Below are 22,270 nucleotides of genomic sequence, written 5' to 3'. Positions count from 1 at the left end.
CAAATGTATCATTATTAAAATTGCGAGCTGCCTTTACCAGCACTCAAGGCGCCAGATAGTAACAAATCTGAAGGAGTGTCTCTTCCTATTCAAGCTCGTCCATGCCCTAAGATCTTCTGTCAAGGCCCTGCATCAAGTGCCTTCCACATTAGAAGAATCACATGTAAGAACGTAAGAACAGCCTGCTAGATTAGGCCAATGGGCTCCATCTAGTCCAGCTTTCTATTCTCACAGTGGCTGAACAGTGGCCTTTGGGAAACCAGCAAGCAGGATTCGAGTGCAAGAGCTACTCTCCCCTCCTGTGGCTTCCGGCAGCCCACTCCTCCATGAATTTGGCTAATCCTCTTTTAAAGCCATCCAAGCTGGTGACCATCACTGCCTTCTGTGGGAGCAAGATCCATAGTATAACTGTGCAGCTACAAAGGAGAGGGCTTTTTCAGAGGTGGGGCCCTGGCTTTGGAACACCCTCCCTAAAGTGTTGTGTCTAGAGCAGTGGTGGCCAAACTTGGCTCTCCAGCTGTTTTGGGACTACAATTCCCATCATCCCTGCCCACTGGTCCTGTTAGCTAGGGATGATGGGAGTTGTAGTCCAAAAACAGCTGGGGGGGGCAAAGTTTGGCCACCACTGGCCTAGAGCCTATACACTCAACAACCAACACAGACAGACAAACAGCACCACCCCTTTCAGGAAGGCCTTGACTGAGGCACAGGGGTCAGTATAAAGAGAAGCACCTCTGAGGCTGACTATGTTCTGTGTGAGCTCCACTTCTATACAATCTGGGCACACCACACAACAAGGCCTGATCACCTTTTGGGAGGGATGGAGGAATAAGTCTATATACACTGTAATTGATTACCAGTATTATCACAAACACACTCTTTCTATTCAGCAAGGGGTTGGGGCCCATACGGTTTTACTTTACAGCTTCAACTTTTACATGTGAACACTGAAAAACACAATGGAATTGCATTTATCGTTTATATTAATCTCACAAATGTGAGTGTTTTCATATTTTAAGGTTTACTTATTTGTTTATTATTAAAAAGATTTAAAACAGCTTTTGGTTACGAAAAGAAATGCCCCACAATTTTTTTAAAAAAAGCCATAACAATATCCTATCCAATGTAAACAATCAACAGTAAAATATCATCAAGTGACCAAGAAAAATAGGAACTAGCAGCAATGGCGTATTCAACTGCTGGTGCAAATACCCCATAGTTCATGCCCGCCTGATCTTGGCAGAAGAATAATCCACATGGTTGGTGCCATCAGAGAAGGTCCTCCTCCCCACCCCCACCAGACAGACTTCTACAATCAGGATTACCTTATCCACAGACTGCAGAAACAAATATTAAATATTTAAAAAGGTAAAGGTCCCCTGACCATCAGGTCCAGTCGTGTCCGACTCTGGGGTTACGGCGCTCATTTCGCTCTATAGGCCGAGGGAGTCAGCGTTTGTCCGCAGACAGCTTCCAGGTCATGTGGCCAGCATGACAAAGCCGCTTCTGGCGAATCAGAGCAGCGCACGGAAATGCCGTTTACCTTCCCGCCGGAGCGGTCCCTATTTTTCTACTTGCACTTTGGCGTGCTTTCGAACTGCTAGGTGGGCAGGAGCTGGGACCGAGCAACGGGAGCTCACCCCGTTGCAGGGATTCAAACTGCCGACCTTCTGATCAGCAAGCCCTAGACTCTGTGGTTTAACCCTCAGCGCCACCTGGGTCCCTCAGTAAATATTTACTATTTTACATAGTTTGCAAACTAAATCACATAAGCAACAATTACAGAACTGCCACGGTACAAAAAATTGCCACTTGGAGTCACTTTTGCTTCTCAGAGCTTTTAAAAAACACTTTTATTAATTTATAATTATGTAAATGCCACCATTTATAAAATGTACTTATCCCAGGCCTGTACAGTGTAAGGACTGCAGGTTAACTGTGGTCCAATCCCTGCCTATTTGCAATCATCTGGGTAAATTCCCAATAACCATTTGCAACTCCTTCTTGGTGGGAACATTTAAAAGCCAGTATGGCAAAATCATTTGCATGGCATGGCAGATGAGAGGTAAAAGGCCTGAGTTCAATGCTCACTCAGTCATAAACGTCCCAGGGGTGACAATGGGTCAGTTACCATTGTTTTGAACTACTTCACTGGATTGTTGTAAAGATAAAATCATGGAGATTCACATATGCCCCAGGGCTCATAGGAGAGAGGGTGGGATAAACAATTTAATAAGATAAAAGTGAGTGTGTAGCTGCAGCTTCTCTTTGGGTTTTGAGGCATATGGCAAAGTTGGCACCAGTCTTTCCAGTCTGCTGCAACTATCCATCCACTCAGCATGGACCACTTGCAGCAAATACTCTGTGTGTGTGTGTGTGTGTGTGTGTGTGTGTGTGTGTGTGTGTGTAAACCTTGTATGCTGTTAGCAAAAACAGTGAAAAGTAGGCGGCCATGAAGAAAGGATAGCCAAAGTGGTGCACTTCAGGAGGTGTGTGTGTGTTAATGGGCTAGAAAACACAACATAGAAAGCTGTCCTATACAGAGTCTGACCACTGGTCCATCTAACTCAGTATTGTCTATGCAAGCTGTCACCAACCTAACACCACCCAGATGTTCTGAACTACAACTCTCATCAGCCCCAAGCAACATGGCCAATGGTCAAGGATAATAGGAGCTGTAGTCCAAAACAGTGTACAGTATTGGCTATGCCCAGCACAAAAGGAGTGCAGCAGCTAATAGATAATGTGCTTATCACCCGTGACATAGTAAAAGCATGGAGTATATAGTGATTTGCGTTCTGGATTCCTGGCTTAGCTAGTTCTTAATACGCAAAAGTTATTACCGGGGGGGGGGGGGGGGAGAGAACACCCACTAGAATTCTTCCTGCTCAGGGGAGCACATCAGAATTACCACAAGCAGTGGAACAAAAGGCTTGGGGAAATTGCAACACTTCCTCCATTGGTGAAGAGCTTAGAAAGCCATCCCACAGAATAATCAGGCATAGGCAAACTCAGCCCTCCAGATGTTTTGGGACTACAATTCCCATCATCCCTGACCACTGGTCCTGTTAGCTAGGGATGATGGGAGTTGTAGTCCCAAAACACCTGGAGGGCCGAGTTTGCCTATGCCTGGAATAAATCCTACTGCGCAAGTGCAATAAATTTGACTATCAAGGATTTAAAACACACACACACACACACACACACACACACACACACAGAGAGAGAGAGAGAGAGAGAATGAGAATGCCTTGGGACAACACCATAAAGACAAAGTATTACAGCATATGCTTTCATGAAGTAAAGTCCACTTCATCAGATGTGTACATACTAGCTACAATTGGTAGAGTTTTAGAAACACACAGCTGTCAAGCAACGCTTGTCCAAAAGGCCTTGAAGTGCAATATGTATATCTTTGGCCTTTCAATATAAAACTCAAAATGTTTACATGGCAAGTCCAGTGGCCATTCACTACTGCAATAACTGGCAATCATTTTTAATATGTTCTCACACACTTTTGCAGTTTCCAGTGTGTTGTTATGTAGATCAGGGTTCTTCGATCTTAGACCCCAGATGTGGTTGGACTACAACTCCCCTAATCCGTCATCATTGGCAAAGTTGGCTACAGATGAGAAAGGTGCTTTTCAACTTATCCATAAATGATCTATAACAGGCCTCCTCAAACTCGGCCCTCCAGATGTTTTTGGCTACAACTTCCATGATCCCTAGCTAGCAGGACCAGTGGTCAGGGATGATGGGAATTGTAGCCTCAAAACATCTGAAGGGCCGAGTTTGAGGAAGCCTGATCATAACATGGGTAGGCAAACTAAGGCCCGGGGGCCGGATCTGGCCCAATCGCCTTCTAAATCCGGCCCATGGACAGCCCAGTAGAATGTGTCATTTTATTTAAAATGTATCTCTGGGTTATTTGTGGGGTCTGCTTGGTGTTTTTACAAGAGTAGAATGTGTACATTTATTTAAAATGCATCTCTGGGTTATTTATGCGGCATAGGAATTCATTAATTTCCCCTGCCAAAATACAGTCCGCCTCCCCCCCAAGGTCTGAGGGACTGTAGACCGGCCCCCTGCTGAAAATGTTTGCTGACCCTTGATCTAGAGCAGGGGTCCCCAAACTAAGGCCCGGGGGCCGGATGAGGCCCAATCACCTTCTAAATCCGGCCCGTGGATGGTCCAGGAATCAGCATGTTTTTTATGAGTAGAATGTGTCCTTTTATTTAAAATGCATCTCTGGGTTATTTGTGGGGCATAGGAATTTGTTCACACACACCCCAAAAAATATATAGTCCAGCCCCCCACAAGGTCTGAGGGACAGTGGACCGGCCCCCTGCTGAAAACGTTTGCTGACCCCTGATCTAGAGTTATGAGTGACCAGTGAGGTACTGCTGACAATATTGTTCAGGGTTGTTAAAACAAAACAAGATTGTGGAGAGGTCCGAAGGGATATTTCCAAACTGAGTGAATGGGTGGTACATGGTAAATGCAATTCAATGTAAACAAATGTAAAGTGATGCATGGCTGTGAAAAAGAAAAAGAAAACCAAAAACCCACCCATAATTTCAGAGATATGCTCATGGAGTCTGCACTGGTGGTGACTGACTAGAAAAGAGACCTTAGGGTCATAGTGGGTAGCTTGATGAGTATGTTGATGCAGTGTGTAACAGCTGAGAAATAAGACAAATTCCATGCCATGGCTCATTAGGAAAGGAATTGAAAATAAATCTGCTATTATAATAATGCCGTTTTACAAATCTATGGTGCAACCACAATGGGAATACTGTCTACAGTTCTGGTCACATCACCTCAAAAAAGTTATTGTAGGATTGGGAATGGTTCAGAAAATGGCAACCAAAATGATCACAGGGATGGAACAATTATAAAAATCTATGAGGAAAGATTGGGGCATTGGGGACTTTTTTAGAGAAAAGGTAAGAGAAGCTTATAAAATTCTGCATGGCATGGAGAAAGTGGGCAGAGAAAAGCTTTTCACCCTCTGCCATTACACTAGAACTTGTGAATATTCAATGAAGGTGAATGTTAGATGATTCAGAACAGATTAAAAAAAAAAGTACTTCTTTGTGCAGCACATAAGACTGTGGAACTTGCTCCCACAGAAGGCAGTGATGGTCACCGGCTTGGATGGCTTTTAAAGAGGATTAGACAAATTCACGGAGGAGAGGGCTATCAATGGCAACTAGCCATGGCGGCTGTGCTCTACCTCCACAATTGGAAGCAGCAATGCTTCTGAATGCCAGTTGCTGGAAACCACAGGAGGGGAGAGTTGCTCTTGTGCTTGTATCCTACTTGCTGGTTCCACACAGGCATCTCATTGTGAGAACAGGATGCTGGACTAGATGGCCAATTGACCTGATCTTGCAGGCTTCTCTTATGTTCTTATGATGGGAGTTGTAGTCCAACCACATCTGGAGACTCAACATTGAAACACATCCATCCTTTCTAAAACATATCTACCTCAGAAGTAAGGAATCACGACCTCCCTCCAGATGTTTTGGGTCAATCATTTTTGCTTACCGCTGGCCAAGACTGATGGGGATGAAGGAAATTGGAGTCCAACATTTGAAGGACCAGTTTCACTATCCCTGATCTATAGAAGCAACCTGCTTTTCATTACAGAATAATCAATCCATTTCCAAATCCATAAAGTGCAATAAACTAGACTAAACTACGTATTTTCAGATCAGATAGGCTGAAATCTCTAAATGAAAGCTCTGAGTGGACATCTACTTAAGAGTTCATTGTTAAAATGAGATTTGAACTGGAAAGCACCTAGGTCCTATTCTAGAATTTAATCCCTTCCAACACCCTAGCCCTTCACTGAATGACAGCCAAAAGAGAAAGATCCCACAATGCTTCTTGAAATGTGTTCCACTTCTGAATTGGCACATCACTGAAGGACAGAATACAGTTACAGGTAGGTAGCCGTGTTGGTCTGAGTAGAAGCAAAATAAAAAAATTCCTTCAGTAGCACCTTAAAGACCAACTAAGTTTATATTTTGGTATGAGCTTTCGTGTGCATGCACACTTCTTCAGATACACTAGAAACAGAAGTGTCAGACCCTATATATATACAGAGGGTGGTGGGGGTGGGTGGGAATGGGTGATGGGCTGATGGGAGTGGTAAACCTGACAGAATACAGTAACACTTCTACTCCCGGAAGTAAAATTGTGTTCAGTTTAACATGCCAATATACCACAAAATTTTATAGCCTTGTTAGTTTTTTAGATTTTTTTGTATAAAGGAATGAATAAATGATATGATATTGTCACATAAATGCCTGCAAGAAGGTTATATATAGTCCCATCAGCATTTAGATGAACTCAGTCCAACATATTCCCATAGGACTTTCTCAGAAGTGTGCACAGGGCTGCAGCCTAAGTCAGTGTTTCCCAACCAGTGTGCCTCCAGATGTTTTGGGACTACAACTCCCATCATCCCTAGCTAGCAAGACCAGTGGTCGGGAATGATGGAAGTTGTAGTCCCAAAACATCTGGAGGCACACTGGTTGGGAAACACTGGCCTAAGTGACTCTAGCCTCTCACACAGAACTGCAGTTTCCAGAATTCTCTAGTCTAGAGGAAGGAGTGGACTACTAAACCAATGAAAGTCTGTACTGTAGATACATCCTTGGCATACTGGAGAAAAATCACTTATGTCCACTTGGACAGAGACAGCAGGGTAGCACAGTCATTTGTTCCTGACACCTGACAAAAATGTTTCAAAGCAATATGGAATAAACAATACTTTTAACACCACAACAAAGTGCAAATGGAAGAAGGGAAAGAAAATAGGATCATTTCCAAAAGAAAGGTTCATGTAAACAGCAAAGATGCTATACAATTAACACAAAACTGCATGTACAATTTTCAAAAAAATCAGCTGCTAAATAGAAATCTAACAGACAACACATACACAGCCCATCATGTAAAGTAAACCCATTTTGTGTTCACTGTTTAAACAAATGTTTTAAAAATATACATAACCACATAAGAAAATACTAGTAATGAAGACTATAGAACCAATGAAAAGCTATTTACACTGCAACTGGAAATTAGAACTGTGTGCCAGACAACGTATTCGGGGAAATAAAGAGCTGCTTTAAGCTTTGAATTGTTTTGATTACCCATTCCAAAAGCATTATCGACAAAGAAACTGGCCACTAAGAATTTTCAATCTTGCAGAACATATCTGCAAAATCTTGGCTGAGAATAGCAGTGCCCTGCAAATCAGCCTGCAAACAAGTGCCACAAACTTACTAGCCTGCAAGACTTTTTAGTAGACCACTGAAGGCTGGCTGATAAAGGGTGGCGCTTATTGCAAAAAAAACCCAGGAAGAAATATTGAAGACGGGAAGCGGGGGGGGGGGGGCACAGTTCCCCACATGCCACATCCAGTATCTCTCAAAAAACACCTCTCCGTTTGAGAGACTTGTCCCTTCCTGTATTGGCCATTTCTCTCTCTCACTTAACACACAATAAGTTCTCCTGGAAGGCTTCACCCAAAGTGATGTGTGACTTTCATTTCAGGACTAGTTTGTCCCTCTCAAGTTATTCAGGGGTTATTCAGCAAACTATCGTGGGTAGGCAAACTAAGGCTCGGGGGCCAGATCCAGCACAATCACCTTCTAAATCTGGCCCGCAGACGGTCCGGGAATCAGTGTGCATTTACATGAGTAGAAAGTGTCTTTTTATTTAAAATGCATCTCCGGGTTATTTGTGCAGCATAGGAATTCATTCATTATTATTTTTTCAAAATATTGTCCGCCCCCCCCCACAAGGTCTGAGGGACAGTGGACTGACCCCCTGCTGAAAAAGTTTGCTGACCCCTGATCTAGGATCAGGACAGAACTTGCAAGGTTCCCTAGAAGATCAAACAACACCTTTCCCAGATCCCAAGGAAAATTGGCCTTTATTCTCTTTTCCCAAACCAAACGAACCCTACCCCACATCACTGATACACACACACATATGATTAATACTGCTACTATGGGCGGTTTGCAACATAAAAATACGAAATAAAAATAAATAAATAACAAAAAGGAGATCAAATCCAATAACCCTCCTCATCATCTCCTCACCGCCTTCCATCCCGCCCCACATTCCCTCTGCAGGAATCTTAACTGCAAGCCTCTCGCGGGCAGGGACCTCCCCTTTTAGCTTCTGCTTATGCCAGGCACTGCACAAACGAATCTCGCGGGAGAGGAAAGAGAAGGGGCAGGAATAAGAAGGGCGGCCGCCCCCCTCTCCCACCGCAAACAGACACATGACGCAAACCTGGGAACTGGGGTGGGGGGCGGTATCCCTCCTACTCCCCTTCCCCCCCTCCAAATAACATCCCAAATCGGGGGAAGAGGAGAGGGAGATTCCCATTGCGAGTGGGAGGGGCCTGATTAGGAATAAGAGTGGCGGGGGGGGGGCTAATGGAGAAGAGAGACGTCGCCTCCCCACCCCCTCGTAGGGTCCCCTAAGGAAGGGGAGAAGCCTCCCCCTGCTGTGGGGATGGACGGAGTCGGGCCCTGCTTTGTGGTGGAAGAGGAGGGGGCGGAAATAAAGGCCTCCCGGGGCAGTTTGTTGTGTGTGCGGGGGGACAGGGACCCGAAACCTTCCCCCGAGGTTCCCAGCGAGCGCTCCCCCCCACCCCGCAGCGCGGCCCTGAGGAGAAAGGGGAGGCCCTCACCCTGCTCGCCGGGCTCCTGCAGGACCCGCTCCAGCTCCGGGAAGGGCAGCTCGGGCAGGTCGAGGAGGGCGCCGTATCTCTCCAGGAAGGAGCAGATGACGGCGAAGTTGGGCCACGAGCCGGGGCAGGACGGGCCCTCCGTCGGCGCGGCGGCAGGGGGAGGAGGAGGCGGAGGAGGAGGGGATGGGGGAGCCGCCGCCGCCGCCGCCATCTTGGAACCTGAGAGGATGGATGGAGAAGGAGAAGGGAGGGGGGAGAGAGGGGCGGAGCGAGGGAGACCGGCAGGGGGCGCTGCGGGCGGAGCGCGCCATCCCGGCATGCGTCGCGCAGAGGAGACGAGACGGTACGCTCCAAGAGAAGGAGGACGGTGGGGGAAAGAGCGGCCCGGGCCCCTTCTAGGAAACCCCGCGCTTGTTGTTTTCCCTGTGGTTGAGGGAACGCAGGAACCAAAACGAGGCTGCGGAGGGGGAGGGCTCCCGGGGTTGGAGAGGGAGGGCGGGCGAGATAGGAGCGGGGGCGGGGATAGAACGCCGCCCCGGCCAATCGCGGCGGAGGCTTGGGAAAGGTGTGTGGCGGCCATAATAATAATAATAAAAGGAGGGGAGGGGGGGCGGAGGGAAGCGGCTGTAGCTCCTCAGTAAAGGGGGCGTGGCCGAAGGGGAGAAGTGGGCGTGAGGAAGCGGTGCTTGTCAGTGGGCGCGGGCCGTGTCTGTATAGCGGCTACGTCCAATGATGGGCGGCAGGGGGCGCGTCCCGTCAGGGTAAAGGAGGGGAGGGGAAGAAAGGCAGGTTGTTGGTCAGCGCAGGTAAGGTTTGGAGGGGAGCGGACTGGACCACTGTGTGCGGGGGGTGGGGGTGAAATTACCGCTGGCCCTGCAGTGAGAGTGGTTCTGCGGGAGGATAAATGGAACGGCTCATTTCCATGCTCCCCTTTGGTGTTCGGTGGATTTAATAGGATATTTACCTGAGATCGCGCGGGGGCGGGGAGAAACCTCTCAAATAACTTCGCTTAATTCTTTGTAAAGTGCTTTGTGGCACCTCAAAGACAAACATGAATAAGACTTACCAGAGTTATGATCTAGTGCTGCTATTATTATTATTATTACTGTATTATTATTAAAACAGCATGGCACAAGCCCTTTCTTTAAAAGCACTCAGTTCCCCAAAGCCTTTTGGAACAAGAAATTCTCCACCTCCATCTTCATAGTAAGCTTTGTGGCACCTATTAAAGGTTAACACATTTTATTGTGGAGTATAAGCTTTCACTGTCCAGAGTCCACTTCAATAGAAGCATTATCCTGCTCAATAGGTGCATATATGTAAACTGCACTCTGTGCACCTGAAGTTTCTATCATCCGTAATAAATAAATATCTATCTAGAACTGGTCCTTGAGAAATGCCCCTTCAGTCTGTTTGATTAAAAGGCAGGGCAGAATGTTCTTGCACTGCTTCTGGCCTTTTGGATACTCTGTGCAAAGGGCGTGCAGCAGTGATGCTAAAGGTGTGTGTTTCCAAGCCTTACTTATTTTATTTTATATCCCATCTTTTGGTCATGGACATGGTTTTCCAGCTCTCAGTCTACAGAAAATGACAGTTTGTTACTTTGTGAGTGACCTGCAATGAACCTTGGGCTTTTGCGTGCTTGTTATTTTCCTTCTCTTCTTTCGCACATCAGATGTGAGACCAGAAATGCCGCCTTCTGGTTTTAATCAAATCACAATTGCCCATGACTGTGCTTTGTAGAAAGCTTATTTGGTTAGAACAACTCACATTTGATTGGTGGTTTCAGGACTTGGTTTGTAAACAACCCACAGTTTCCTGAATTTGGGTGTCACAGGGAACTATGGTTAGTTTGACACCATAAGCGGAAACCTTCAATCTCTTCATTGCTGCTGTGCAGTGGGGGACACATGATCCTAGGCTTGAAACAGCTTGTTCACAGAGCAGGAAACTACTATGCTAAACTACAACTGAACGTTAAAATGACAACTAAAAACCCTGCGTGAATTTAGAAGTCTTTACCTGGCTGCACAAAGGTGATAAAGAGTGCGCCATCGGAGCTGGAACCTAAAAGGCCCCTTCTTCATAGCAACACACTTCTACACAGGAGCAGGATTTGGAGCAATTCCTTCAAAGAGGATCTTAAAGTTCAGGTAGACATATGCAGAAAGAGGAACCATTTCGGATAACTTGGTCCTCTTGAGCTGTTTAAGGCCTTACAGAAGGAAAAGGAAACCTTCTTCAGCATTGAGGGCCACATTCCTTTCTGAGCAGCCTTGCAGAGTCCAGAGGTTCAAGTGGGTGGTGCAATGAATGTTAATTTTGCTTTGCTTCTGAAGCAGATGGGTAAGAAGCAGCCCTTTGGGTCTAGAAATGGACTGTTAATCCAGTCCTAGTTTGAACCAACAGCAGTTTCCGGACCTTTTCCAATACTAAACCATAGTTTCCAGTTGCATCTCTACTAAAAAAGAGTGTTGTTATTTTAAATTAAAGCTTAGCTGCTATCCATGCTCTTTTGCCACCAAACATGTCTTTAAAAAAATAAATTATTCTGTTACATTCTGCTTTTGTGTCCATAGGATTAAGCATGCAGTATACCCTAATGGTTCTTGCTCATTAATTTGGCAGCGTGGGGGGAAGAGCGCGCGAAAACACACTTTTCTCATGCTGGGTGGGCAGGCAATCTTTGATGCATCCAGACCCTTAGTGCTGATTCTTCTTGGCTTGGCATTTTGAAGCAGCGTGTTGGAGTCCACTCTTGGCGATAAGACGGGGAGTGAGGTGGAAAGGTTCGCCTTGCGTTATTTGATCCTTTGTGCCCCTGTCAGCAGGCATTCCTGCTAGGGGGGGGAAATATCTGTTAATCCAGACTTCGCTTATATATGAAGGAAGAGAGGGAGGTGAGTTGTTCGTTGTTGGTTTTTTTTTAATGGTGGCAGTGATCTCCTTGCAAAGGATTTATCAGGAGAAAAACCTGAACAATTTAAAGAACCATAGGGGTGTGTCGTAAACCGCACCTTGGACTGAGACTCCAGATTTAGCTAAAGCAAAAGCACTGAGCTGCTTTGAGCAGTGGGGTTTGGCTGCTTTTCCAGGAGTCAGAGGCTCCTGCCGCTCGCTTGGCGTGGAATAGAAATCGTTTTTATTTATGTAAGCATTGCGGAAGTATGCACTTAAAGGAGTACCATACCACTTTAAAAGTAATGGCTTCCCCTCAAATAATCCTGGGAACTGTAGTTTGTTAAGGATGCTGCGAGTTCCAAGGTTTTCCCCTCACAGGGCTACAGTTCCCAGAGTGGTTTAACAATCAATCTGTTTTCCCAGTACTCTGGGAATTGTAGCTCTTAGCACCCTTTAAAGGTAAAGGGACCCCTGACGGTTAAGTCCAGTTGCTGATGACTCTTGGGTTGCAGCGCTCATCTCATTTTACTGGCCAAGGGAGCCAGCGTTTGTCCGCAAACAGCTTCTGGGTCATGTGGACTAAGCCAGCAGGACTAAGCCACTTCTGGCAAACCAGAGCAGTGCACGGAAATGCCGTTTACCTTCCCGCCAGAGCAGTACCTATTTATCTACTTGCACTTGATGTGCTTTTGAACTGCTAGGTTGGCAGGAGCAGGGACTGAACAACGGGAGCTAACCCCGTCATGGGGATTCAAACTGCCGACCTTCTGATCGGCAAGCCAAAGAGGCTCAGTGGTTTAGACCACAGCACCACCTTAGCAAACCACATCTCTCAAAATTCTTTCGGGAAAGCCATGACCATTTAAAGTTGTAGGATACTTCGTGTTCAGACTTGGAGCAACAAAAGGAAGGGGGATCAGAGGCCCGCAACCCCAAGGGGGGGGTGAGAGAAAGAGAAAATTCCAGTATTTAAGATTCTTTTTTCTCCAATTGAAGCCCTCACAGGCCAGTGTCCCCCAGCTGTCAGTGTTTATACTACATTTTTAAGGATTTGTCATGAGAGCATCTTTAAAACTCCTTTTTTGTCCACTGGAATTATGCTTACCATTTTTAAGTTGGGAATAGAGTAGTTGCTTTGGAAGACGATAATTGGGCATCCGAACAGCATGACCAATTCAATGAAATGGATGCTGAAGAATCATCGCTTCGACACTCAGCGTCTCCCTTCTGCCACTCATTTTCTCTTGCAGTTTACTCTTGCAGATACTTCTGTCCTTTGTGTAGTATGCTAGTTTCTGTACACACACACCTGGCAAGCGAGAAGCCTCATCAGAGTTTGAGGACACAGTCCAGCCAGGCAAAAACACTCCTCTGAAGGACCAATGGGGCTGTGTGGCTTAAGGAGAGATACCGAGTTCAGAGAGAGAGAACTGGCGAGGCTGCATTTGGTCCTTGAGCCAGAGGCTTCCCATCCCAGCTTTAGGGTAATGAGAAGAACACTCATGTCCTCACAGGTGTGCATTGATTAAACCATGCATGTCCAACAGGTAGATCGTGATCCGCGATCTACCGGCAGATCACTACTGGACGCCTGTGGTAGATCACTGGTAGATTACTGGCTCCCACCAAAGAAGGTCAACAACATTGGCTCCCCTAAACAAAGCTCAACATTTATGGACTGAACCCTCAAAAAAACAGGGCTTTCCTCTTCCCTAAAACAGCTCAACAGCTTTGACCTGAACCCCAAAAAAAGGGGGTCGATCACTGCCAGTTTATAACTCTGTGAGGAGGTCGCAGTCTCTTAGGTGTTGGCCACCCCTGGATTAGACTATATCCCATAATGATTTTGGGATGAAACCCTTTACCTGAAAATGGGGGTCCTCCAATAGGGAATGGCTCCCTCGCTCACACCCTCACAAGAGTCTACTGCCTTTTCTTGATGGCTTTTAAAACCACAGTTAGCTTGGGAAATGATCTATAATGAATTGAAAAAAATGTTAAAGTACTTTCTCCCCCTCAAAACAGAGTCCTTTCTGATCGGGGATAATTAAGATGGAAATTCCCAGGTGTTGGAAAAGGTTATTTATATATGCCGCTACTGCAGCCCATGTTTTGTTAGCCCCAAAATGGAAAACGAACGAGGTCCCAACCAAAGAAGAATGGCAACTGAAGTTGACAGAATATGCCCAACTCGCAGACTTAACATATAGAATAAGAGAACAAGAACATACGTTTAGAGAAGATTGGGAAACGTTTATTGAATATATGGGAAATAATTGTGTACAGCTGAAAATGCTGGCAGCATTAAGATAAATCCGACAGTATAAATAAGTTTTGATGGATGCAATAATGGAATACTGAATAGTATAGTTTGTGTAAAATATGCAGGGATTTATGATATGTAAAATGAACCATGGAAAGAGAAGAAGTCATAGATATATTAAGGATGTAAAAATGAATACTTTAAATTATAAAGCAGAAAATTCAATGAATACATATATATACCTAAAACCACTGTTAGAGCACTAGGCTGTTCTCATGTTCAGTTTCTTATCTTTCAGACAGTCAAAATCTATTTGAAGATGTCCTCTCCTGAAATTGCCTCTCTCTCGTGGGGCCGGATGACTGTCAAAGGCTGTTCCACAACTTACAAGGACTGTAAAGTCTGGCCTGGGGGCAGTCGGACATGGGACTGGAGAGAGACGGGAACTGACGTACGTGCCTTTGCTCACCCTCTTCTTAGTTATCTGGGGGCCACTTGGGTATTGTAGACTTGGGCTGCATCTACACAGCAAAAAAAACAACACTCTGAAAACATTCTGAAATAAGCCCCGTTTTCATAGAGTTCCAATTTCAGCACTACAGCGCCATCTGGTGTTGCAGTGTTGCAACACGTTTATAACACTTTATTTTCGCTAATGTAGCCGAGTCCTTGGAAGAAGTTCAGAAAAGGGCACCCAAAGCGATCAAAGTGGGTGGAGTGACTCCCCTGTGAGAAAAGGTTGAGGCATTTGGGCCTTTGAGTTTAGAGAAAAGGCAGGTATTCGTCGACCTGGCTGAAATTTATAAAATAGCACATGGCATGGAAATAGCTGTTTACTTGGCCGTTTTCCTATGTCGTGAAGACTGAAATTTCAGTTCAGTGGAGCAGGGTCAAGATATTAACTGATATGTATGAAATTTCAGATATAGCTATATAATCCCTGGTTTAGTAAGATAAGACCTTTGAAGCAGGCATTTTCAAAATATAGTTTTTATGAACTGCTCTAATGTGCTGTAGGGACGCGGGTGGTGCTATGGTCTAAACCAGAGCCTACGGCATGCCAATCAGAAGGTCGGCGGTTCGAATCCCTACGACGGGGTGAGCTCCCGTTGCTTGGTCCCAGCTCCTGCCAACCTAGCAGTTCGAAAGCGCATCAAAGTGCAAGTAGAAAAATAGGTAGCACTCCGGCAGGAAGGTAAACGGTGTTTCCGTGCGCTGCTCTGGTTCGCCAGAAACGGCTTTGTCATGCTGGCCACATGACCCGGGAGCTGTACGCCGGCTCCCTTAGCCTATAGAGCGAGATGAGCGCGCAACCCCAGAGTCGTCCGCAACTAGACCTAACGGTCAGGGGTATCTTTACCGTTACCTTTAATGTGCTGTGGGTTTCATCTAAAACAGGGGTGGCCAACTCCCAAGAGACCGCGATCTACTCACACAGTTAAAAACTGGCAGTGATCTACCCCCTTTTGCAGGGTTCAGGTCAAAGTTGAGCTTTTTTTTTTTAGGAAGGAAAGCCCCGTTTTTTAGGGATTTAGGTCAAAGTTGTTGAGTTTTTTTAGGGATAAGGAAAACCCCCTTTTTAGGGGTGATGGGGAAAGTTGTTGAGATTTTTTTTAAGGGGAGCCAAAGTTGATGAGTTTCTTTGGGGAGAGCCAGTGATCTACTGGTGATCTACCACAGACGTCCAGTAATCTACCGGTAGATTACAATCTACCTGTTGGACGTGCCTGATCTAAAACAATAGAATAGACCTTTGCAGCAGTGGGGGTGGTGTGGGGATAGAAGAAGGGAAATCTCTCACTGTTTTCACAGCAGCTACTACCGTATTTTTACTTTACATATTTTTTTAAAAGAAGACTAAGCTGCCACAGTTCTCATGAACCCATTTGTCTCCCTCTGCCCCTTCACTCCAGACTGAGCAATTGCAACTTGGAGTGCCCACTTCAGCTCACCTCGAGGTCCTATTTTCTAAAAAGACTTTGGCTGTTGTCTGGGTTCTCCCCCAACCCTTTCTCCCTCTAAAAGAAAATAAAAATACTGTTTTGCTAAGACATGTTAGACACCCACCCACCCAGCACCACATACACACACAACATCAGGGCAAGTCTTTTGTGCTGCCTGGAAATAAAACCCTCTCTTTCTTCTTCTTTCACGGCACTGCTGTTTCCAGAGTGCTCCTTGTTGGCAGCAGAACCTTTCACCAGCCAATTATTGTAATTACAGTAAACCCAGACCTCCTTTTTCTTTTGTTGGGGTTGTCATGTGACCACCATTAGAAATGTTCCAGAGTGTTTGGGGTTGGGCCTTTTTTTTAAAAAAAAAAACCTACGGGGGAAGAAAAACCTCTCTCTCCCTCCTTCTGTCTGCCAGGCAAATCACAATTTGAATTATTCTGCATGCCTGTCCTCTTGCATGTTGCCCGTTGCAAAGATAATCTGTCCCCAGCTGGGTTAAACCAAGTGAATTTACCGCTTTCACAACTGCGGTCCACCCTTAGCAGGATAGGGGGAAATACTTGACCGCAAAAAGGCCTTATCTGGGAGGCGGATAAAATGTCGATGATGCCTACCTGCACCTTGAACGAAACCGCCCATTTGGACAGAAGCCAGAAGTTCTTAGGCTGCGGGGTAGTTACAAAACAAAAAAAACGCTGCAAAGCTTCTGTCGGAAGCTAAAAATAGTTTGGCAAAGGCTCGGAGGTCTATTTGGAACAGCTGTGCATTGTGTGCAAACGTCTTGTCTGCAAACTTCACAGACCGTGGATGGCTGCCAGCCGTCCACTTATTACACAGATTTAAGTTGCAACTTCGAGTTTAGCAGAAGTAACAACTGAGATGAAAAGGACATGCCTGTCTGCCAGTGTGGTGTAGTGGTTAGGAGCGGTAGACTCGCAATCTGGGGAACCGGGTTCGCGTCTCCGCTCCTCCACATGCAGCTGCTGGGTGACCTTGGGCTAGTCACACTTCTCTGAAGTCTCTCAGCCTCACTCACCTGTTTGTTGTGGGGGAGGAAGGGAAAGGAGAACGTTAGCCGCTTTGAGACTCCTTCGGGTAGTGATAAAGCGGGATATCAAATCCAAACTCTTCTTCTCTTCTTCATCTTTGTTGTGGGGGAGGAAGGGAAAGGAGAACGTTAGCCGCTTTGAGACTCCTTCGGGTAGTGATAAAGCGGGATATCAAATCCAAACTCTTCTTCTCTTCTTCATCTTTGTTGTTGTTGTTTAGTCGTGTCCGACTCTTCGTGACCCCATGGACCATAGCACGCCAGGCACTCCTGTCTTCCACTGCCTCCCGCAGTTTGGTCAAACTCATGTTCGTAGCTTCGAGAACACTGTCCAACCATCTCGTCCTCTGACGTCCCCTTCTCCTAGTACCCTCAATCTTTCCCAACATCAGGGTCTTTTCCAGGGAGTCTTCTCTTCTCATGAGGTGGCCAAAGTATTGGAGCCTCAGCTTCAGGATCTGTCCTTCCAGTGAGTACTCAAGGCTGGTTTCCTTCAGAATGGATAGGTTTGATCTTCTTGCAGTCCATGGGACTCTCAAGAGTCTCCTCCAGCACCATAATTCAAAAGCATCAATTCTTCGGCGATCAGCCTTCTTTATGGTCCAGCTCTCACTTCCATACATCACTACTGGGAAAACCATAGCTTTAACTATACGGACCTTTGTTGGCAAGCTTTTTAAGATGCTTTCTAGGTTTGTCATCGCTTCTCCCAAGAAGCAAACGTCTTTTAATTTCGTGACTGCTGTCACCATCTGCAGTGATCAGATGTCTGCCTTAGTATACCATAATTAGTGCCCTGCCCCCAAGGTCGTTTTTGTTGAGCAAGAGGTTGTTCAAAAACCATGGGTGCAGCGCCAGTTTAAGGGAAGTGGAATATGCAAGTGTAAAGGGCTTGGGGTGTAGCTTTGTCAAGTTAAGGAAAATCTAGTTCCCCCAGAGGGATGAAAATCCAGCTGAATTCAGTGGAGCTCCTTTGTGCAGGATTGTCCTGTAAGATTAGAAAACACTAAAGCAGACAAGTGCTCGTACAATAGCTGTTTTCTGCTCCTCAGCCTCTTAAGAGTAGCTGAGCTGTCCTATCTCTGGAACCACGAGGGCTGAAGACTTTGTTTTAAAGAACAAACAAATGAAAATTAAGTTTTGTAGGAAGCCAGCATCTTTTATGCTCTTCGGGGATATAGACACACTGTGCCATCCATGTGTTTAAACACATATAATGCTAGATCACACAGCTGATACCCATAACTTCTAGATTTCATTTACAACATTTGTATACTGCTTTTCTGCCCATTTACCCGCAATGCAAAATGATGGCATCCAGTTCACCTCAACACAATACAAGAGGGAGGAAAGGGTCTGGTGGAGAAGGAGAACTAAGGATTTCAATTGGTGCAAAGACTTATATTTGTCACGGAATTGTCAGATGATCATTTTAGGAATTTTGTCTTGGGTGCCGTTTTAGATTTTCTAGATTTCAATTGATCCTCTTGGTTTGTATTTTATCTCGTTTTGAGACTTTCTAGTATCAAGTGACTCATGAAATATAATTGTTATTAATAATAAATCGTAAGATCGTAGTGTTGGAAGGGATCCAAAGGGTCATCTAGTCCAACCCCCTGCAATGCAGGAATCACAACAAAAGAATCCCTGACAAGGCGGTCATTCAACCTCTTTTTAAAAAACCACCAAAAAAGGTGAGCTCACCAACTTCCGAGGTCATGTATTCCACAAACATCTCTTACCCTCAGAATGTTCATAATGTTGAGTAAAAAAAATCTCCTTTCTTATAACTTCTCTCCAGGGCAGAAAATAAGCTTGCTCCATCTTCCACATGACAGTTCTTTAGATATTCGAAGACGGCTAAACATACCCAACTCCTTCAACCGTTCCTCATAAGGCTTAGTTTCCAGACCCTGGATCATCTTTGTTGCCCTCCTCTGCACACGTTCCAGCTTGTCAACTTCCTTCTTAAATTGTGGCGTCCAGAACTGGGCACAGGGCTCCAGGCGGGGTGTGTCCCAAGGCGTAAAAGACCCTTATTATTGAACGCCTTTCCCCTTAATTCCAAACACAGCATGTTCCAGGAGTGCAGCCCGCAGATGTGGAAGAAGTTGTTCGAAAGGGTGCCAAGACGTTAGTGATCGGCCGTGGCATGAGCGAAGCCTTGCAGGTACTTGCTAGGAAGTTTCTTCCTTGAAAACCAGCTAAGATGGTCAACGAAGACTGGGCAGCAGGATTTTATTGTCTTATGCTTTAATATTGCTGTAAGTCGCTGCAATATATTTTTATGATACAGATTTTTATGATTTTTTTTATAGATAAATAAAACCAAGAGTTTTCAGGTGGTGTTTAATACCTCCTGGCTCACTCTGCCCAGGTTCCAACGATGTGGGAATGGCTACGGGAATACTGTATCTTGAACTAGCCGAAATTGACATATAGAGACACAAGACAGATTTGATTCCTAAGAGGAATGGCATGTTTTATGACACAGAGTCTGTTGAAAGTTGAGCAAGATGGTTGTTGCAAATTACTGCAATGCATTTTGGAAACATCAGACTTGAAAGTCATTTATTTATGTGAACTGTGATTTATGCACACAGGCAGCAACCATTTCAGTGGAAGGGGGTTCTGCCCCATTCCAGGGACTAGGGGCTGGGCAATATCTGGTTTTCAGCATCGCAATATATCAGCAGCTAAACATCCCAATATACTGATACATTTGTATCTTGGCTCCCGAACGCCTTGGGAGTCGAACAGTCCAGCTCCCGGATGATTGAAACCCGGAAGTGAGTGTTCCAGTTTTTGAACGTCCTTTCGGAAGCCAAACGTCCGACGGGGCTTGTGGTTGGCTGCAGGAGCTTCCTGTAGCCAATCAGAAGCCACGCTTTGGTTTTTGAACGTTTCGGAAGCCAAATGGACTTCCAGGACGGATTCTGTTTGACTTCCAAGGTATGACTGTTTATCACGATGTCTGAAATAAGGATGGCACTATGTAGAGCAGGGGTTCCCAACAAAATTTTCTCGAGGACCCCTCATCGAGCCGCTATTGTGACAAGGACCCCCATTAATTCCTAATCCTAAAATTAAAAAGTGAGAGCCAAATTAGGAGTCTTTTTATATTTTATATTTATACGTTTTTTACAGTTACAACAGAGTACTCCATCAGTATACAGTTAGTTTTAATTTTCAGTTCTTAATGAGATTTGTTAAATCTGTCCTTTGAGTCCATTATTTCTGAAATATTAGGTTCCAAACTTGAAACCAACGGTCCATTTTTAACTACGCGAACTGTAGCTTCCGCGAAAAACAATGCTTTGTTTACAAACACTACTGTTTTGCAAAGAGGCAGCGCGCGCCAGGGAGGAGGGAGGGGAATGGAGAAGACAGGGTACCTGCGCAGTAGCGCACAAATGAAGCCGACGTGCGCAAAGCATCTTGGGGAGGTGAGCGTTAGTAGAATGTGCGCACTGCCTCTTTGCAAAACAGTAGTGTTTGTAAAGCGCCACCTAACGGCATACAGCAGAACTACTGCCTCTATCTAATTCTAGTTTTGCGCTAGACTCTGCTCATGCAGGAAGCGGCCAAAACAAAAAATCTGTTATCATACGAAATATAATATATTTTTTATTCTAATAGCATCTTGCGGACCCCTCTGGCATAGCTCGCGGACCCCTGGCATTGGCTGGCTTCATGATTTTTCCTGCATCGTGATTTCAGCCAACACCTGCTCTTGTGATTTGTGCTCCCTGCAGGAGGCAGGGGGAGAGCTGAGTTGGCAGAGTTCACAGGGGCTGCAGGAACAGAGAGAAGCATCAGCTTGGCTTCATGGTTTTCCCCACATTGTGATTCTTGCATAGCGCACACGCACACACACACACCATGATTTGCGATATGTTGTCAGGCCCAAGATTATGAAACTTGATATTACAATAGGGACTTCAGGCTGGTTTGGGACAATATATTGATATATTGCCCTGCCCTAAAAAGGACTTGCGCATCGGCAGTTGTGAATCAATAGGATGCACGCAAGACGGTTGCTGCGTGTATTTCAAAGTATAGAAAAGAGCAAAGGAGCTGCTAACTGGGTTTCACGCATGTTGGCAATGAAGTTACAGCTTGTGTGCAAGAAGAGACTCCTCCCTGACTCCTTTCTCTTTCCTGATTTCTCAAGGTGCCGTCCTCCACCGTGGACTACCTGAAGAGCCATGGGATCGATGTGCTGGTCCTGCAGACGGAGAAAGCTGTGAAAGAGTACAACGCTTTGGCCACCAAAGGGGCCAAAGTGGGTGGGGTCTTCCATTCCACCTGCTAGAGCAAACTTCCCCAGCTTGGTGTTCCCCAGATGATTTGGGTTTCAGCTCCCACGAGCCCCTGTGAGGCTTTCTGCGGGCACCAGGTTGGCAAAGCCTGCTTAGAGAGATGAAGCTAACCTCTCCCCTTCCACCGTCTTGTGCCTTCATGTGAATAAAAGAGAGCCGTTTTGGGTCAGCAGGCAGTCTGCATGCGTCGCTGTGTGCCAAGTCTTGAAAGCTTTCAAAACGAAACCACAAACACTGAATTTCACTAGCTTAGCAGTCAAAAGTTTTTAAAAGTGGGCAGCAGTTGTACACCCGCACAGCCAAGAGTGCCTTGCAACTTCAGTTCAGGATTCCTGAACATTAAAGAGTCCTGCTGGATCAGGCCAACGGCCTGTCTAGTCCAGCATCCCGTTCTCACGGTGGCCAACCAGATGTCCTTGGAGAAACCCGCAAGCATGGCGTTGCCACCTTTGGTCAGGGAAAATAAGGGACAGGTGGGGAAGATTGTGGGGCTAAAATTTGCTTTACCTGGTGCAGAAATGACTTCAAAGCAATCCATTACAATGGGCTGTTTCCAATGCTGGTCGTAACTCATATAGGACACCCAATGAAACTTGTGGATCCAAGTTAGCAATGGACATTAATTTCAATGACTCGCTTCCTCCCCACCTGCTGAATTTCTGCCTGTTAAATGGTCTAGACTCTTGCAGCTCTGGGCAGACAGGCAAGATCAGGAAGCTAATCAAGGAATAGGCAAGTTGCCTTCGGCCTCCCATTGTGAGGTTACTTTAATGCAGAGCTGTGCAGGATTGCAGTATTGGAGATATTTGGCTTCAGGCAACATCACATTGGCTCCAAGTGTTTTAAGGACATGCTTTTTTGTTGGAGTCTACTAACGCATGCAGTTGACCAGCAGGGGAAGTTTTAAGTCTGTCTGTCTCAAACTTGTAGTCCAACTACAGCTCCCATCATCCCTAGCTGGCAAGACCAGTGGTCAGGGATGATGGGAGTTGTAGTCCAACAGCATCTGGGGACCCAAGTTTGAGAAACAGTTTTAAGTTAATGGTAGAGTGGGAGCCTGCTCTGGGG

At 45.7% G+C, this 22,270-nt stretch overlaps 2 protein-coding genes across 7 annotated transcripts in view; one reads left to right on the top strand and one right to left on the bottom strand.

The window, feature by feature from the left end:
• RSF1 (remodeling and spacing factor 1) overlaps positions 1-9,026 on the bottom strand; it is a 41,497-nt gene extending 32,471 nt beyond the window's left edge. For all 3 annotated transcript variants that reach the window (XM_035115565.3, XM_035115566.3, XM_088668441.1), the window contains exon 1: positions 8,714-9,026. In XM_035115565.3, the coding sequence (XP_034971456.3) occupies positions 8,714-8,924 (211 nt within the window). In that variant the 5' untranslated portion in view covers positions 8,925-9,026. The remainder of the gene's footprint in view (positions 1-8,713) is intronic.
• Positions 9,027-9,177: 151 nt separating this feature from the next.
• On the top strand, positions 9,178-21,371 carry AAMDC (adipogenesis associated Mth938 domain containing). Of its 4 annotated transcripts, none has more exons than XM_088668444.1 (4): positions 9,178-9,278; positions 14,176-14,328; positions 18,955-19,050; positions 21,055-21,371. In XM_088668444.1, the coding sequence occupies exons 2-4, from the start codon at positions 14,197-14,199 to the stop codon at positions 21,193-21,195; spliced, it is 369 nt and encodes a 122-aa protein (XP_088524570.1). In that variant the 5' UTR covers positions 9,178-9,278; positions 14,176-14,196; the 3' UTR covers positions 21,196-21,371. The 4 variants fall into 4 exon arrangements, with proteins under 4 accessions (XP_088524570.1, XP_088524571.1, XP_034971352.1 ...); XM_088668445.1 differs by lacking the exon at positions 9,178-9,278 and adding an exon at positions 9,323-10,866; XM_035115461.3 differs by lacking the exon at positions 9,178-9,278 and adding an exon at positions 9,376-9,519.
• Positions 21,372-22,270: the final 899 nt, after the last annotated feature.

This window comes from Zootoca vivipara, chromosome 4 (assembly GCF_965207765.1).
Source record: "Zootoca vivipara chromosome 4, rZooViv2.hap1.1, whole genome shotgun sequence".
NCBI lineage: Eukaryota > Metazoa > Chordata > Lepidosauria > Squamata > Lacertidae > Zootoca > Zootoca vivipara.
Note: the sequence above shows the minus strand (reverse complement) of the source record. Positions and strands in the feature narration are given on the sequence as shown.

Excerpts from the sequence above, each read along its gene's own strand:
- AAMDC (XM_035115463.3), top strand. Across the intron at positions 14,329-18,954 it reads GGAGAGAGACGGGAACTGAC|CATGTTCCAGGAGTGCAGCC; the intron begins GTACGTGCCTTT and ends TTCCAAACACAG. Across the intron at positions 19,051-21,054 it reads GCATGAGCGAAGCCTTGCAG|GTGCCGTCCTCCACCGTGGA; the intron begins GTACTTGCTAGG and ends TGATTTCTCAAG.